Below are 17547 nucleotides of genomic sequence, written 5' to 3' on the forward strand. Positions count from 1 at the left end.
GGCAGCGACCTCCTGCGACGGCCGTTTTCACCCTTGTGAAGCCTGCAGGTTGTCACTGCTGTGTCTGCAGCAGAGCCTGCTGTCATTGTGGTCATGCAGGTCGCTGCCAGCTAGCTTTCATGGTGCCACTGTGGGCACCAAGACCTGCTTGGGGGGAGTTGCCCGCAGCACCACCCATCCCAGCCTCCCCGTCTTCCCAACTCTGCTTTTGAAACTTTCTGTAATTATTTCAGAATCAAAAAGCAGAAGGACCAACGTGGAGCCAAGGCTCAGCTCAGAGCCCCCAGCAGGAGCTGGGCTGCCGCAGGCCCCACAGGCCCCTCACCTCCGCCTCCCACAGAGCCGCCAGGTCCAGCCGTCTGATGAGGAGTGCCCTCCGCACCTTTAAATCTGCAGAGCAGAGGGGACAGACACTGACGTGGCCTTGCCTCCTGGGTTTGCCTCCTCCCCTTCTCCTGTGTCGGCTCTCAAGTCGCCATTTAATTTTAAGACATACAGGAGCACAGAGAGAGCCCGGGGTCCAGGAGGAGAGGACCAGCATCCAACAGTGCTGGCTGGGGGCAGAGTGTGCAGGACAGATGCAGCCTGCTGAGCGCAGGGTGCAGCAGGGAAAGCAGCTCAGCCACGGGAGGCCAGTGTGGGCCACGGGGATTAGAAGTCATTAGGATTAGTGTCACAGCAGGAGCATTCAGGGGACACTGGGGATGTGTGCTGGGGGATCAGCTGCTCACCACCGCTGGGCACCATGGTGCTCACGGGACACTGCTGCGGGGGAGGCCCAGGCTCCCGGGGAAGTCCAGGCTGCGGGGTGTCAGGAGGAGGGATCACCCCTGATTCTGGAATCAAACTCCTCAGCCTGGCTCACAGAGGGAGGGATGGGGCGGAGAGGGAGGTGAGCAACCGCGACCTTGATGGCCCTCATCCTGGTGCCGCCTCCTGCTGACTCCCCCCACTCTCCCTCCCAACCGACTCCTACTCACCCTTCAAGAGCCAGAAGAAGGGAACTGGCTTCAGCAATCTGGTGGCACGGTTTCCAGTCACTCCCGCCACCTTCCACAGCACGCATCCCCTCAGCACACTGGGGTCACTGCTGGGCCTTCCCTCGGGGTCGCGGGAGACCATGACAGTCCTGGGAAGAGACGCTCTTGTACCCGGGCTGGGCAGCCTTACATCAGGCCGGCCACTTCAGCTGGACGCAGTGTCGTCATGGCCCATTTATTCAGGACGCTGCTTCCCAGGTTGACCTGCTGCAAGTTCCGGTGAGTTCCCAGGACTCGTCCACGGGGGTTTCTACAGCAGCCTGTCAGAGACACAGATGTGAGGGACGGACCTGGACACCAGCAGCCCTGGGACAATGGGCAGCCAGACCGCAGGTTACGGCAAGAGGGCCCTTCACACCCACCTTGTGCACTGCGGACAGGCTCCCCCAGACGCTTCCTGGGCATTTCCACGCCTGTCGGGGAGCAGGAGGGTGGGTAGGAGCTGCCACGTGCGCTCAAACCACATTCCTGCTCAAGTTCTAGGTCCCCCAATAGATGCTGCAGCCACCGTGGAAACAGCGTGGCCATCCCACAAGAAATAGAGACCACCAGGGCACGACACAGCCATCTCACTTCTGTACACACACCCCGGAGATCTGAAGTCAGGACCCGGAAGAGCTATTTGCACCACAGCCCGGTCCTGGGAGCAACCTGATGTCCATCAGCTGATAAATGGAGAAAGATGGGGTCTCTACACACAATGGGGTTTTATTCTGCCTTAAAAAAGAAGTTTCCATTTCCAACAACAGCATCCAGAGGATATTAAGCTAAGTGGAGCAAGCCGGTCACAGAAGGACAACCACCATGTGACTTCTGAGGTGGGGGCCCGGGTTGTGAACTCGGAATCAGCTAGAGTCAGGGCGGCCAGGGCCTCTGAAGGAGGGTGATGGAGTCACAGTTCCGGGTCCGAGACTCGGTCCCAGAGACCCGCTGCACAGCCAGCATCAGCGATATCGATTCTCTTGTGAAACAGTGGCCACCTCTCATGGTGGCCACCTCACCACGGGGAGGACAGGTGTGCACCATTTTGCAGTGCACATCTGTGCTCACAGGATACACTAACAGTGAAGGGGGCTTGCAGCATATGTCCACAGCGAGGTCTTGGTAAGGCATGAAAAGCTCAGTGCGGTCACTGATGGACGCAGCTGAGCACAGGACAGGTGCTGGAGGCTGTGCACCCATCTCATGACAGGGCTGCCTGAGGCTCAGGGGCAGGGAGGGACAGGCTCGGTTTGCCTCCACTTGCAGTGTGAGGTGGAAGGACTGTGTGGAAATGTGTTTTCAGAAAGCCTTTGTCAGGAGAGAAGAAAAGAGCCCCCTAGACCCCAAGAACTGTCAGGAAGGCGGTCAGTGTGGCCAGCGCCTTCCCAAGTCACCTGAGAGGCGGCCATGTGTAACCCGCGCTCCTGCTTGTCATTCACCAGTGACAAATTCCATCTCAGGGATTCCCAAGTGTTCTGAGATGGGATAGTTTATTGGGTTTTGAAAATATCCTTGGAGACAGGGTAGAAGATTTAGTGACAGGGTATTTCAGCCTCTTCTCCAAGGCCACGGAACAAATTAAAGACCGTACCCTGCAGGACACAAGGGAAGGGGCTCAGGGAAGGGACACCTCTGTGCCAGGCCCCGCCGTCCCCCGCACTTGTCCCTGGGAGGGGGCGGGAATCAGGGTGGAGGGGATGGGCTTGCAGCCTGGTTCCCCATGGGTGCTCCGTCACTAATCCACGGAGATCACGCAGGGAGGTGGGTTTTCCTGACTGAAGTCGAAGCAGAAACCTTCCTCTGGCGAAGCCCTGCTCACTCTGCAGAACAGAAAAGAGCCCAGTGTCAGTCACACTGAAAATCTCACCTTCTCCCTTATTTCCTCCAGGCAGATTGCAGAGATCCTGGGATGCTCCAAGGGACAGACGCCCCGTGATGAGCAGAGGTGGCGGGTGAGTGTTCAACACTGGACTCCACCCTCCCAAACCCCAGTTGTTGCTTGGCCAATTTCTGTGACGTCAACTCTCCAACTGGACCACATCCAATCTCAAGCTGCCAGTTAGACACCACTGACCAGCGTTGATGTTGGAAGCCCCAGTACACGGACACACGCGCACACCCACACGTACACACAGGCACACAGAGACCTGGGGTTTGGGGGCGAGAAGCCAATGGATTTGGAGTTATGCTTTAAAGAGAGAAAATGGTAATAATTTCTGTGGCCTGGGTGTCCCACCACTTCTTGTTCCATTTTCACAGCCACCCCGAGGACACCAGGGGTGTCCCCACGACTGGTGAGCAAGACGCTGAACCTCGTCAGCTCTGAGCCAGTGACCAGACGCGGTGCAGGCAGGACCCGAGGCCCAGTGATTCTCTGGGCCCCGCCTGCACCCTACGACACACTGACTCGGATATGACAGGCTCGGGGCCCCTGTGTCCTGCTTCTTCTGTGGATACATGTGTCTCCTGTTTGAGATGCCTCCGTATGCCACTCCCTGGCGTGAACCCCGTCCCCATGTACTGTCCCCTCAATGTGCATCTTGGCAAGACGCTCCAGGGAGTGGGAAGAGAACAGCGCTGGCCATTTAGTCCAACGTACTTGGGTCACTGGATGCACATCCTCAATCCCGCCTCATGCCATTACTGCTACTTGGCAGAGAGAAGATGGTAATTGGAGAGGACAAGAGCCTTGCCCAGGCCTCCAGCTGGACACATGGGGCCAGAACTGAGACGCAGACCCCCAAGGCTCAGGACACACAGCCAAGTCGGTCCACCCATCGACATCGGCCCCCCGCACTCGACACTCTGAATGGCTTGCCAACGTCCGGAGGGAGAGCCACGGGCCCAGCACCCAAGGGTCCCCCACAGAGCGAGGACAGACTGCACACTACGCACCACGTCCTCACAGGAGGAGCACTGGGCACTGGGGTGGGGGCTACAGTTCTAAGTCCACGGGCTCCTTTCTAGAAGCCGGGGCCGATAGCTGCCTGGGATGGCTTTGGTCCTGAGGGTGGGGAAGAGTGATGTGTAAACGGTGTATCCCATTACACTGTTTCCTAATGTGTTCACTAGTGAATCGCATAGTGCAATGGGAATGACGTGTTCCTGACTGTCAATGGCACAGATCAATATACCTTACACCATGGTACAATCCAGGTCTGTATTAACATAACTTATCATTTGTTTCCAAATATGAAGTTCTGTTTGTAAATACAGATCCTTCTCAGGTCGCGGTGGGATGGCATTCTGACTAACCAGTGTGTTAGGGTTCAGATGTGAGGTGTCCCCAGGAGCTCACGGGTGACACAATGCAAGGATTAGAGGAGAAATGATTGGCTTGTGGGAGCCCCAACCCACTCAGTGAATTCACTCAGTGAATTCACCCCCGTGGGGTTAACAGAGTGGTGACTGGGGCCAAGGGCGAGGCTGGAGGAGGTGGCTTCGGGGTCCTGCCTTTGGGTAGATGTCTGTGTCTGGAGAGGGGCGTCTCTGCCTCCTGGTCACCCTGACGTGCGGGACTTCCCTCAGCCACTCTCCTCCAGGATGCCCTGCCTCCCCTCGAGCCCCGACGAAGGGAGCTGACCTTCTAGGGACTGAGACCTCTGCCACGTGAGCCCCAAATGGGACTTTTCCTCCTCTGCGGTTGTTCTGTCAGGTGTTCTATCACAGCAGCGAAAAGGCTACGCCACCACGGAGGCTGAAGACGTTGTCAGACACACACACACACACACACACACCTCACCGCCTGACCCACTGAACCCCACAGCTCCACCTTGCTCACCTACGGCCCGGCAAGCACCCAGCACCCAGCTTCCTGGGTAATAGCGGACAGGACGCCTCACATACTGCTGAACTCTGCACTGAGAGGGAGAACCGTGTGCACGGGTGCCTTTTTTACACCACTGTAAAGCCAAGAATTGTAGGTCACCCCCGTCCGCATGAATGTACGTTCTATCTACAAATGTAATGTGTGCGACTTGTGTTTCAGTGCCAAGTCCCTTCATGGGCTCCCACCTCCCACCCGCTGCTGGGAACGGGTTTTACACTCACCCTTCTGTTCCTGCGACACCTGGGCAGGAGCTTCCCTTGCATGTGGCAGCAGTGAGCCTGTACCCAGCAGCTGCCCAGGGGAGCCCACACCAACGACAGGCAGCTCACCTGAGCCTCCGCAGGACTCGCCCAGGCCATCTTATGGCCTCCAACAGGAGATTCACGCCACTAGGGCTGAGAGCGTTGCCAGTGACGTCCAGTTCATGCAGAGTCTGACTGTGGGCAATGACAGAAGCCAGGTCCTCACAGCAGGCTCTGGTCAATTGGCAGGAATCCAGGCTGCAACAGAGAGGATGTGAGGAGCCCTGGGTGGTTCCAGCCAGACTGCCCAGGCTCACTCCGCAGGCCCTGGGCATCCCCCTTCCTCCGTGATACAGTCCTTTCCCCAGCCCTTGGACAGGGACCAGGGCTGAGAACCTCACTCTGAATAGTAACCTGGCACCCTGGAAGCAAGGTTCTGCAGTTCTGGGCCTCCCCTCAGATGCCTGCTAGGTTTCTCTTCCTTTTGCACTGGGTGTCCACCCCAAGGTCGCTCTACCACTGCCCAACATCCCCTTCTACTTGGAGAGAACTTCTCCAGAGTTGCTGAGGCTGGCCTTGAACTTGTGATCCTCCTGCCTCAGGCTCCCTAGCCACTGGGAGGACGGGGGGGACCCAACACACCACCTGGTACACTTCCTGATCTCGTGGAACCCCAAGGCGCTGCTCAGGGCTGCACTGTGTCCCCTCAGAGGGCCCGTGTTGAAACCCCAGCCCAGGTGTGACTGCACTTGGAGACAGTCTTTGTGGAGGCACTGAGGGTGGACCCCAGCGGGCTCTAACTGGTTTCCCTGCAGGAACAGGAAGTCCAGGCGCCCACAGGCCCAGAGGGAAGACTGAGGACAGGGAGGAGGTGGCACCAGCCCTGGGCACCTTGAGCTGGGACTCCCGGCCTCCAGAACCCAGCCACCTGCGCTCAGGGCATCTCCGTCTCTTGGTCTGGGCACTTTGCTGGGGCAGCCTGATGAGCACACGCAGATGCTGTGTCAGAAGCCGGACTAAGCATTAAATGAGACGTGGGCTGCCTCCCTTGGTGTAGACCTGCAGCGCGACCTGCAGTGCGACCTGCAGCCACAGGAATCCCTGAGCACTGGACGGCGGCTCGTCTGTCCCGAGATGCGGCAGAGTGTAAGCCAGGTAATGAGTCTCAGGACAGAAATGTACAGAGCCTCACTAATTCTTGTGTGATCACATATTGGAGCCCAGCACTTGATACACGGGTAAGTAAGCTGTGTTCTTAACTGGTTTGGACCTGACACTGAACCCTCAAGTAGTTAACCACTCAGCCACTTCCCCAGCCCTTCTTATTTAGAGACGGGGTCTCACCCAGTTGCTTAAGGCCTCGCTCACTTGTTGATCAACTCCTGATCCTCGAGCCTCAGCCTCCTGAGCCGCTTGGATGACGACAGTGTGCCACCACGTGATCCAGCTAGTAAACTGATTCAACTTCCCCGCTCAATTTCACCATTGTGTACTGCAACTCCAACATTTCACACAGCATGCAGGGCCGGCACCACACTCTGCGGGAGAAGGTGGATACAAGCGGCCCTCTGCAGAGAGCAGCAACGAACTTGCACTCTTCTGGCCCTTTCGGCTGTCGGCGCCATCTGTTTCTTTACTTCTCTCCTGTTCCCTGCATCTCTGTGGTTTGGCAATTGAGACAATGTTGAGCTGGGCACACTGGCTCACGCCTGTAACCCTAGTGGTTTGGGAGACCAAGGCAGGAAGATCCCAAGTTTGAGGCCAGCCTCGGCTATTTGGCCAGACCCGCGTCAATTTAGAAAGTCCCTGTTCTTGGTCAAGAGCAAGTTTTAGAAGAGGACTGGAGTGTAGTTCCGTGGCTGAGCAGCCCTGGGTTCAGTCCCCGGTACCTCTTGCACAAGTGTGCCTCATCTTTGGCCACTCTTTCTTGCATTAGTTCTAACCCACTGTGCAAAGCATCTGTGAGGTGAACCGGACCCTCATCTCTAGGTGTTCCATTATCTGCTGCTTCCACGGGGTCCCTGTTCCTCAGAGTTGAAAGGTGATCTTTTGTTGAAGCAAAAAACAACGCAACGGTTTGACCCACAAGTCTGAGGTTGGGGGATCTCTCTCTTGTCTTCTTGCCACTGTTCCTTATCTCCTTGGAGCTTAGGTTCTTTTCAGTGGGTTGAATTTATTGACCTTGGAAGATCCATTTGGAGTATGTCAAGGTCACGGCTCATGTCCTCCATCATCGGCCCCCACAGAGGATTATTCCATGGATTTTTACGGGGGTCTGGCTGACACTAGTTTGGGATTCTTGTTTTCTAATCCAGTCTGAAGGATTTGGGGAGAACCTCTCGTGACCTACACTTAGACTACAGCTTAGGTCTATTGCTCTTCCATTTTTACATATTGTGCTGAGGTTTTGGTGGCTTCTGTCAGAGACTGACCGGCAGCGTAACCCACCCCTGCAGGAAGGAGATGGCTGCTTCTCCTGCTCTTTACGATGGCATCTGACGTCCCTGCAGCCAGGACCACGAGGTTCATGCTCAGATTTCCTAGGGGATCAGGTGAACCCCCCCAACTCCGTGGAGCCTGGAATTCTCAGGCAGGCACCTGATCAGGACGCGCTGACCTCCCGCTTCCCGGGATTCTGTCAGGAGGCTCCTGGCTGCATCAGCCTGAATCCCCACACGGATGCTGGGTCCCATCGCCACGTTTCCCCTGGAGGGAGGGCTCTGTTTTCCCTCCTGATGACACAGGTTCACCTTGGGCACACATGCCAGTCATCTAGGCCAATGCGCTGCCACCACAGGGCCCTTCCCTGGGTCACCATCCCTACGCCCCTGAAGCACCTGCCCCAACCTGTGCATCTGAGGCTCACAGGAACATGTCTACCCGAACCTCAGCCCGAGAGCCTTCAGCTCCCTGGGAAAGGCACAGACACTGTCCTTCCTGAGCAGGGGGCCTCCCCAGCCAGGGGCAGGGCCTGGCCACCAGGCCACCCTCCACGCCTACCACAGCGTCTTCAGGCTGCAGGTGGGCTGTCGCAGGGCCTCACACAGCCGCGCCACTCCCTCGTCCATCAGGGGGTTTCTGCTGAGGTCCAGACGGCTCAGGTTTGCGTTGCTCAGGAGAACCTCAGAGAGGTGTGGGCAGAAGTGCTCACTGATCTGGCAGCCGGCCATCCTGGGGGGAAGCAGGGGACAGCAGGTCACGAGGGCCGAGGTCCCAAGGATGGCTCAACTGCACGCTCAAGGTGGTCTTTCTGTGGCCCTGTGTACGAACTCAGTGGGACCCCATCTCCCCTTTGAGTGCTCCTTACCCACGTGAGACAGGCAGGAGGAACCAAACCGACACAGAGCCTCATGAGAAAACCAGGGGTGAGAGGCACAGCTCAGATGCCCAGAATCTGTCAGTTCTAGTTCTGACTCTGCATCTCACCCCGTCCTGGGACAAGCCTTCTGCCCCCTGAGGCTGTTGCCCAGAGCCCGGGTGACGTGCATGGGTGACGTGCATGGGTCATCTCAGGTACCAGATCCTCAGCTTGTCCGGTTCTCGAGAATCCTAGCAGGTTCTAACGGCTTCTTACAAGGAACGCTCTGCCACGTTGGGAGAGCCAGGGGGCACAGGAAAGAACAGAGCAGAGGTGGCAGCGGGGTTTCAACAGGGGCCGCTTCTGCTCCCATTCACAGAGGGGCAGCCCGCAGCCGGGAGGCCCAGTGACTGCTGGAGAGCAGCAGACCCGGGGCTGGACCTCGAGCCGTGGATCCTCAGCTGGTGCCCTGAAGCCCTGCTGCGGTCTCAGCTTGTGGACAGAGCGCAGCAACCCGGGATCCTGCGTGCCCCTTGCCCACCCCAGTCCACTTACACCAGCGTCTGCACGGTGCAGTATGGGTGTCGCAAGGCCGCGCACAGTGTGGACACACCATCAGCCAGCTTGTTATCACTGAGGTCCAGCAGCGTCAGCTTCCTGTTTTTCGCCAGCATCGAGGCCAAGGCCTTGCAATCCGAAGCAGAGAGGCCCGAGTCCTGAAGCCTGCAGGGAAGGGACACCACATGCTCTGGGCTTCCCCGTCTGGACTGGCCCCTGGTGCTGGTCCTGCCAGGGCCTGTCCTTCACGGAGCCTCCTGGGGAATCCCGTCATCACCCCCCAACCCCCGTCCGCACAGCTGGGCCCAGACTCGGTCACTCTGTGCTTACCCCCAAGTTACTTCCCCGACCCCAGGGCAGCCCCACACACGATCCGTGTCCTGCGAGGCCCCTCCTGCCCCCAGCCTGGGCCTCCCACCAACCAGGCAGTCTTCCTGGAGGTCTCAGGATGCTGTCCCCAGCACGTCCCCTTTCCAACTACTGCCCCACTAGGGTGGGTTGGCGTTGCTCAGGGAGAGTGTGACAGTCCTCCCCAGCAGAGGTGACGCCTCCTAGACAGCATCCCAGGGGAGAGTTGACCCTGAGGGGGGTCTCTGCCTGTAGTGTGATTCCCATCTCCGTGGCTGTCCCTGCGCGTTGGCACACACATGCGCTAAGCCCCCGGATGACAGAATGGACATATTCACAACCAACACAGGTGCGCGTCCATGCAGGTAAGACCGCCAAGCCTCTGAACACAGCCCTGTATTTCCCCAGGGAGATTCTGCCGCAGCTCCTGGGTCTAAAGATGCCTGTGGCTTGAAGATATTTTCAAGAAGTGAAAACAATAGGATTTGGCCCACATCATACCCTACCTCCAAATTAATTCAAAATGGATCACAGATAGAAACCTCAGAGTCTAAATGATAGGGCTGGGGTTGCAGCTCAGGGGTGGAGCCTTTGCCTATCATGTGTGAGGTCCTGGGTTTGAATCTCAGCGCCACCGAAAAGTAAAAGCCCATCAACAACGAGAACACATTACACCAAACTTCCTAACAATGAACAAGTTCAGAAAATGATCTGAGACCTTGGGTTAGGCGATGGTCTCTGGCAGGCTGCACAGAACACACGGGGAGCACAGAAACAAGAGGAGGCCCCGAGACCCCTCAGAGCAGGGCTGTGTGCCAACCAGATGGCGTGCACATCGCGAAGACTGCACCCACCACGCAAAACGTGTAGGCTCAGGTGAGGGTGGACGTCCCTCCAAGGAGACAAAGAGACGCCCTGACAAAGCAGGAGAGCACGGGAGGGCATCATGCCCCCAGCGCTGGCCATGGCAACAGCAGGACAGCCAAAGGTGAGAGCAACCCGGCAGGGGACTCGGACTCAGCCAGGAAAGGACTGAGGCACCGACACACCCTCAGCTTGTTACCACTGAGGTCCAACTGGAGGGCAGCGTGGCAACCTTGCGCTCAGGGACTAAGCTGTTCCTGAAGGATCCCAGGCCGTGAGTCGACGGAAACACGACGTGCAGAACATGAAGATCCATGAAGCCTGAAGCACATCCTGGGTCCCGGGGATGGACACCAGAGGACGGGGCATGGACTCGTGGGTAGGGTCTCCTCCTAGGTCCCGCAGACCTTCCAGAATCAGAAGGTTGTCATGGCTGCACACCCCTGAGCCTCTGCTAAGACCACTAGATTCACTCTTCAAAGCATGGGGTTTGGGGGTGCGTACTGTTCCTCTATCAGGCTCGATCGGCAAAGGAATCTGGGTCTTCATGCTCGCGAGAGGAGTGCCCAGAAAAACAGCAGAGAAAGAGCTGTCGGAAGTGTGTGAACATCACTGGGCACAGTGATGTGCCCCGCCCGCCGCCCCAGAATCCCAGCAGCTAGGGAGACTGAGGCCGGAGGACCTTGAATTCAGAGCCAGCCTCAGCAGCTTGTTGAGGCCCTAACACCTGGGGGCGTGGCTCTGAGGTTAAGTGCCCCAGGGCTCATTCCCCAAACAACAACAACCAAAAAAGGACCTAAGTCTTGGGCACCAGAGAGCAGAGGATGAGTCCTTATTTAATTAAAAATGCTTGAAGCAGAACAGAGAGCACAGTTTCCAGGAGAAAAGCCAGGTGCTGGCCAAGAAACCCTCCCAAGGCAGTCCAGGTGACATGACTGGCCTCCAGGCCCTCCTGGTCACTATCCAGCTCCTCCTGCCTCCGCCCATCACCAGAGGTGAGCACCACCAGGCCTCTAACACCACAGACTTCCCATCTTGAAACCTCAGAATGAAACCCTGTGGTCCACTCCTGAGTTAGACTCTTTCCACCAACAATATTGGAGATTTGCCCAAAATGTTACCTGGGGTTGTAGACCAATCGCATGGAATCAGAGAATGCAACCACAGGTTTCTTGTCCATTGAGGTAAATTTCCACTTCTCAGGCCTTAGGGGGTCCTGCCCTAAATGTTCCAGTGTCCCTCTCTCCCCAAACTGAGCCACCAACACCTGAAGCACTTCTCCTGGGTTATGTTGTGCACCAGACTGTGCCACAGCTGAACTGGGGTTTTGCAAAGCGCCTGTATCGATTTAGAAACTAACTTCCCTATCTTGGTCTCGATTTCTGGAGACCAGACCTCTGTACCCAAGGGACAGGAAACAGGACAGAGATGCCCACGTGGAAGCACCCAGTCCTCTCTGGAATCCACCCCCGAGGCTGGCGGGCAGCACTCACAGCAGCTCCTGAAGGTTGCACACCGGGTTGCTCAAGGCACCGCAGAGGAGCCAGACGTCACCGTGGGGGAGCTGGGTGGAGGTCATGCTCAGCTGTTGCAAGTTTGGGTTACTGGTGAACACGTCAAAGAAAATCCCGGTCTCACAGGAAAAGGAGACTTTACTAGTCCTGCAAAAGCAAAGGTGACTCTGGATGATTCTGCTCCACCCCTCTCCAGCAGCGCAGCGTGAACGCCTGCTGTGGTCACCCCTGCGCCATAAATGACCCACAGGCCACTTCCACGACCCAATGGCCTGGGTGGGTTTACCCCCAAAGGCCACGTTTAGAGACGGTGTGGTTGGCAGAAGTAGAGGAAGCCATGGAGTCTTCCTTCTTGTAGGGGAAGCAGAGCCCAGGGTGCCTCTGGGACCCACAGTGCATGCACAGGCCGACCACCAAGGAAGAGCTTCCCGGGCAGCAGGGGTGCTGGGCTGAGACACCTCCCTGGGGTCCAGCCTCGACCTCAGGCTGGCAGGGAGGCTCAGCAGTCTCCACGCCCCAGGCCCATCTTCAACTCACTCGAGCCTCTGCACGGGGCACGTGGACTGTCGCAGCTGACAACACAGGACCAGCAGCGTCCACCTGCCGAAGATGCTCTCTACCACCCGGAGTTTCTGGAGGTGCTCATTGGCGGTGAGCACAGAGCAGATCTGGCGCCACCAGAGGAGAGTACGGCTCGACCTGTAACAGGAGAGACGAGAGGTTCTCCACAGAGGTCACCTCAAGGCAGTCACAGCCTCTGAGCACAGTGTCACCTGCTTGGACCCCAAGAGGGGGAGAACGAGGTCAGCTCTCCTCCTGGGGCCACTTCTCAGCCAGGACCCTTGGCCACGCTGCAGCCTTTCAGGCCCGTACTGCCCAAGGGCCGGGGCTCCTGGCACCACTGGGCAGGGCCAGGGACGCCTCTGAGCATCCTCCAGCTCAGGACAGCCCACAGCAAGGCCATAGCCCACCCAGGCCACCTAGGTCCTGGGGTTGGACACCCTCCCTTGTTACCAGTGGAGGCTGCTTAGAGGAAAGAGGAGGCAGGAGGCCAGAGCCAGCCTCCAGCCAGATCTCCTGGTCTCCAACTTGGCCCTGGCCCCATCCTGACCCTGCCATCTTGGTGGGCTGACATGACCTGTGTGTCCCGTTTCCTCCCTGCAGCACCACAGTAGGAGGGTCCACCTGGTGGCTGACCGAGTCAACCAGGAGTCTCAGAACACAACAGCACTGGTCTGCAGCTGGGAGGACAGGGGTCTGGAGCCGGGTCCCAGGGAGCGACCCAGGGTGAAGCCTGCCCAGGGCCTGGAAGGGAAGGGAAGGGAACGCACCCCAGGGAGCCTGGCCTCCCCCTCAGGACAGTCCTTACTGCTGCTTTGGTGAGGAGAGCCGTGCAGCTAGGAAAGGGCAGGCTCGGGGACGAGGCCACAGGCTCCCCACGAGAGCTGCTGTGCACTGCATGAGCAACGTGCCCCATCCACGAGCGCAATGGGAGACGAGGGAGGAGGGACCCAGGGCTGGGCTCAGCGGTGGAGCGCGGCCCTGCACCTGGGGGCTCAGGGCTGGAAGCTCAGCACCAAGTCAAAATGAGATAAGTACAATTAAGGGAATGTGTCCACATGTATTCTTTTTTGGAGTTCTAGATAAATAAAATAAAATAAAACAATGGTATTATCTTTTTTTTATGTGTTGCTAAGGATCACAACTAGTACCTCACCAGCCCAGCCCCAATAACTATTTTTGAATTTAATAAAAAAAAAAAATACATGTAAAGAGGAGTTTAGGGCTAGTCTGGAGCTTTCTGGACAGAAAAGGCAGGCAGTGACCCCAATCCACGTGAAACGCCCCGTCACCAACACCCTGTGAGCACACACAGATTCTGAAAAAGGGTGGAAAGAAAGTGACGGCAGGGACTCACATGGGGTTTGGTCCCCTCTCTTCCGGAAAGATTTCTGGGACTGAGACAGTGAGCTCCCTCAGGCTGCAGCAGTATTTTAGGCAGTAGGCAGCAACCGCCAAGTCTGGCCTCTCCCGAAGGGGGAAGTGGGCCTCGCGGAGGCTGCTCATCAGGTGGCTGGCATAGGCGTCACTCTGCACCTCGAACAGGGCATAGAACAGCAGCAGGAACTCCACCTGCTCCTCAGGATCCTCGATCTCCACCAGGCTCCCTAGACATCCCAGGAGCTGGGGCGCCAACTCCCGTGACCTCTGCATCCCAAGAAGGGCATCCAGCCTCTGCTGCTCACTTTCATGTACGAGGCCAAACAGGAAGCAGCCCACGAACACCCAGCTTGCTCTGTCTTTCCTGAAGAACGTCAGCAGCAGTGCCTCTATGGGCATCACGGCCCGGCTGGAGTGCTCGCGGGGGCTGTCCAGCAGGTAGTACATGGCCGCACAGAACTCCTGCATGCACGCATGGATGAAGGAGTAGGAGCTCCCCGACTCGCTGTACTTGCGGAAGAGCCTGAGGTCCAGCAAGGTGGGGGTGTCAGTGTCCGCTATCCCGTTCCTCCTGAGCTCCTCTTTGCCAAACACCCACGTGTCGGTCCACATGCCCTCCGCGGCCAGGGAACACAGCGCCTTCAGCAGGCCTTGGCCCTGCGGGCTGGGCCGAGTAGCGCCCTTGGGTGTGAACGCTTGAAACATGAAAGACAGGAACACAGAGCTGGACCTGCAGCAGGTGGCTGCCAGGTCCCTCCCGCGCTCCATCTCCTGTTTCAGAGAGGTGCACACCATCCAGCAGAGGAGGGGGACGTGGCACATGGTGAAGAGATGCTCATTGTTTTGCACCCAGCTGAAGGCTGCCATGGCTCGGCCCCTGTCTCCAAAGGAGCAGCAGAAATACTGCTTCACATGGCTGTCCTGGAAGCACCTGAGCTCTTGCATGTCTGGGTGGTCCAGTTTGCTCTCCAGAGCTTCTGGGCGCCCGGGTATGGCAGCCAGGAGCAGAGTCGACTCCGGGAGAATCTTCCTCCTCAGCAGGCTGCTCAGGACCCTCTCCACTGAACGCTCCTCCCTCCAGTCACGGCACAGCTCCGACTCGGGCTCTGTCAGGGTGCACTGCAGCTCCTCTAAGCTGTCGACGATGAACAGGATCCTCTCTGGTTGGGCCACGATGTCCGCCAAGGGGACAGAGTCATCGGGCCTTTCTCTGGAGATGAGCTTGGCCAGGCTGGTCACCCTCAGCTGCTTCAGTTCTCGGCAGCATAAGTAGAAAATGAAAGAGAATTTGTCCCGATAGAGGGTACCGTCTGACCAGGCCAGCATCAGCTTCATCAGGAACCTCGTTTTGCCTATTCTTGGTATTCCAAGGAGGACGACCGTGTGAGGCCTCCTGGGTACCCTTGGAGTGAAATACTCTTCCAGACTTTCACGCTCTTCTCGGGTCAGTGTCTGGTCAAAGCAGCCAGGGATCTCAGTGAAGGCGTCCCTGGACCACATGCTGATCAACTTCTGTATGTGAGTTTGATAGGCATTTGCTGGTCAGCAAGGGCAAGAGAAAAACACAGCACGTCAGAGTGGAACCCCGCACAACCTGAAGGCTTCAACCCGAATCTCTCCTATGGGAAACAATGTCCTCAGGTGTGGCCACAGCCTAAACCACCAACCAGACAGCCCCGAGGGTCAAAGGCCTGCCAGGCCAGCTCCAGACACACACACACACGCACACACACGCACACACACACTCACACACCTGTTCATCTCTGCCAGGAGAGCACAGAACTGCAAAGCCCTGCTGGCTTCCAGCTGAAGAGTGGAATGCACGTCAAACCAGGGAGGGGCCTCCCCATGCGGAAGCAGGGCTCTGTGTGGGGACAGGACCCTGCCTCTGGGCTGTGGTGCCCCATCAAAAGCCAAACAACAAAAGGGCTGAGCCTCGGGGCTGGGGATGTGGCTCAAGCAGTAGCGCGCTCGCCTGGCATGCTTGCGGCCCGGGTTGGAACCTCAGCACCACATACACACAAAGATGTTGTGTCTGCGGAAAACTAAAAAGTAAATATTTACAAAAAAAAAAAGAAAAATCCCTGCTGGTGCCCACCTGCCTCCTTCCAGTTCCATTGCCTCCTCCAGTACTTCCTGTACCAGGACAAGTGAATAGCAATGTGAACATGTGGATTCTCACTGATCTTCAGAGGGGACCCTGCCACTAGGTGGTAGACGGGTGAGGCTGAAAGGGCACAGAGGGCCGCAGGAACGCGGGAAGTGCACAAATGAAGGCCAAGGTATTTAGCAGGGATGGCTGGGCCAGCTCTCAGGTTAGGAAGAGAGAGATCCAAAGGACTCCACAGAGGAAGGCAGCCAAGACCAAGGTCACTCCCTGAAGGACCAAGGTCAGGGAAGGACCAAGGTCGCAGAAGGACCAAGGTCGCTCCCTGAGGGACCAAGGTCACAGAAGGACAGAGCTTATCCTCAGGGCACAATGGGGGTCCTGGGGGAGGGGGGAGACCACTGGTGGCGGAAAGCACTATTAAACAGGCAGAGCCGGAACGCTGGAGCTGAGGAAGGCGGCTGGACAAGAGGACAGGACCTTGGGGACACCTGTGGAGGACCAGCGTGAAGAGCCCCATCGGGCACCTCGCAGCAGACTCCAGAGATCCCCGACTGACCAGGCAAAGGACCATGCACAACACCACCTTGGCCTCCAGGGCTGTGCAGCCCAGGGGTCACAGCCATCCTGCCTGCACCTCTGCCTGATGAATGGAGTCACCCCCAGGGCACCAACTCAAACCTGGGGGCACCTGCATCTCAGGGCCTTTCCAAAAGGCCCCAGCCGCACCTGACCCACCCGAGCGGGAACTCGGATCCAGGTGCCAGGTGCCAGGTACACCAGCTGTCACTGCTGCAGTCTGCGCCCAGTCACAGCCCTCTGCTGGGGGGAGCTGGCCCAGGACAGTTCCCAGCTGTGGGTGGGTTCCGGTGACCACGCCCACCTGCCCTCTCTGCCCTGAGGTGGGGATGAGGCTGCTCCCCCAGCCTGGGCAGCTCTCCCCTCCATGGCTCCCCCTGGAGACCCTCCCCCAGCCCCCTGCACTCTCCCAAGGAGCCCACCACTCACCTGCGCTCTCCCTGGCGGCCTTGTCACAGAGGTCCTTCCTGTGGATCTTGGGGAAGATACAGAGGGCCAGGTCCCACGCTGGCTGCTCCCCATAGCGCTGGGTCATCAAGCCCGCCAGGTCCTGGCGCTTGGCCTTCTTCACCTGGGCCCAGGGAATGGGCTGGAGGCCGCGTTGCACAGTCTCCTGCTTGAGCAGCTCCTTAAACTTCACGAGCTCGTTCTTCCTGAGTTCATCCAAGTACCACATGAGGCGGAAGTCAGAAATGAAGGACGCTGCCATCTCGTGCAGGCCGGAGAGGAAGACGCTCAGAGACGGGGACCAGGAATCAGACAGCCTGAGGGAAACATCAGGGTGGCCGAGTTACTCAGAAGGAAAGGGCCGTGCTCAGCCTCCTCTGGTCCTGGGTGAGGGCTGGGGACCCCCCAACCCCGTCCTGTCCTCTCCTCACTGACGTGGGCATGAGAGCAGTGGTGACTCGGACACCAACCTGCGCTGGCCTTCCTGTCCACCCGCATTGCCTGCGACCCAGCTCAGGCGGTGCCCGGAGGGAGCCCGACAGAGCCCCAGGGTTAGCATTAGAGAAGCTTCCCCGGGCAGACAGACAGCCTCTGCCACAGCCAGCTGCCACACAGGACGGTGGCAGTCGCAGCAGGCACGGGCCTGCCCTCCCAGGCTGTGGGAGAGCCTCGGCTGGACTTTTCCTGATGTGGAGTTAGCATCAGGATCAGAGGTGAACCTCTTGCAAAAGACGGCAATCCTGGTGCCGGGCCTCCTGCTCCGGTCGGGGGCCCTCTTTACAGGGGGTTCAGATTGCC

At 58.0% G+C, this 17547-nt stretch overlaps 1 protein-coding gene across 1 annotated transcript; it reads right to left on the reverse strand.

Annotated features, from left to right (window-relative positions):
* Positions 1-2757: 2757 nt before the first annotated feature.
* On the reverse strand, positions 2758-17011 carry LOC143384171 (NACHT, LRR and PYD domains-containing protein 4-like). Its single transcript, XM_076839221.2, has 8 exons — positions 16732-17011; positions 13594-15154; positions 12213-12374; positions 11655-11822; positions 8947-9114; positions 8094-8264; positions 5181-5351; positions 2758-2842 (listed from the first exon to the last, which is right to left on the reverse strand). The coding sequence occupies exons 1-8, from the start codon at positions 17009-17011 to the stop codon at positions 2758-2760; spliced, it is 2766 nt and encodes a 921-aa protein (XP_076695336.1).
* Positions 17012-17547: the final 536 nt, after the last annotated feature.

The sequence above is a fragment of the Callospermophilus lateralis genome, chromosome 18, assembly GCF_048772815.1.
Source record: "Callospermophilus lateralis isolate mCalLat2 chromosome 18, mCalLat2.hap1, whole genome shotgun sequence".
Taxonomy (NCBI): Eukaryota; Metazoa; Chordata; class Mammalia; order Rodentia; family Sciuridae; genus Callospermophilus; species Callospermophilus lateralis.

Coding starts and splice junctions, on each gene's coding strand:
- LOC143384171 (XM_076839221.2), bottom strand. CDS start 17,011: ATGGCAGCGTCCTTCATTTCTGACTTCCGCCTCATGTGGTACTTGGAT. Junction 11,823..12,212: donor TGCCCCGTGCAGAGGCTCGA/GTGAGTTGAAGA, acceptor TTGCTTTTGCAG/GACTAGTAAAGTCTCCTTTT. Junction 8,265..8,946: donor TGCACCGTGCAGACGCTGGT/GTAAGTGGACTG, acceptor GCTTCCCCCCAG/GATGGCCGGCTGCCAGATCA.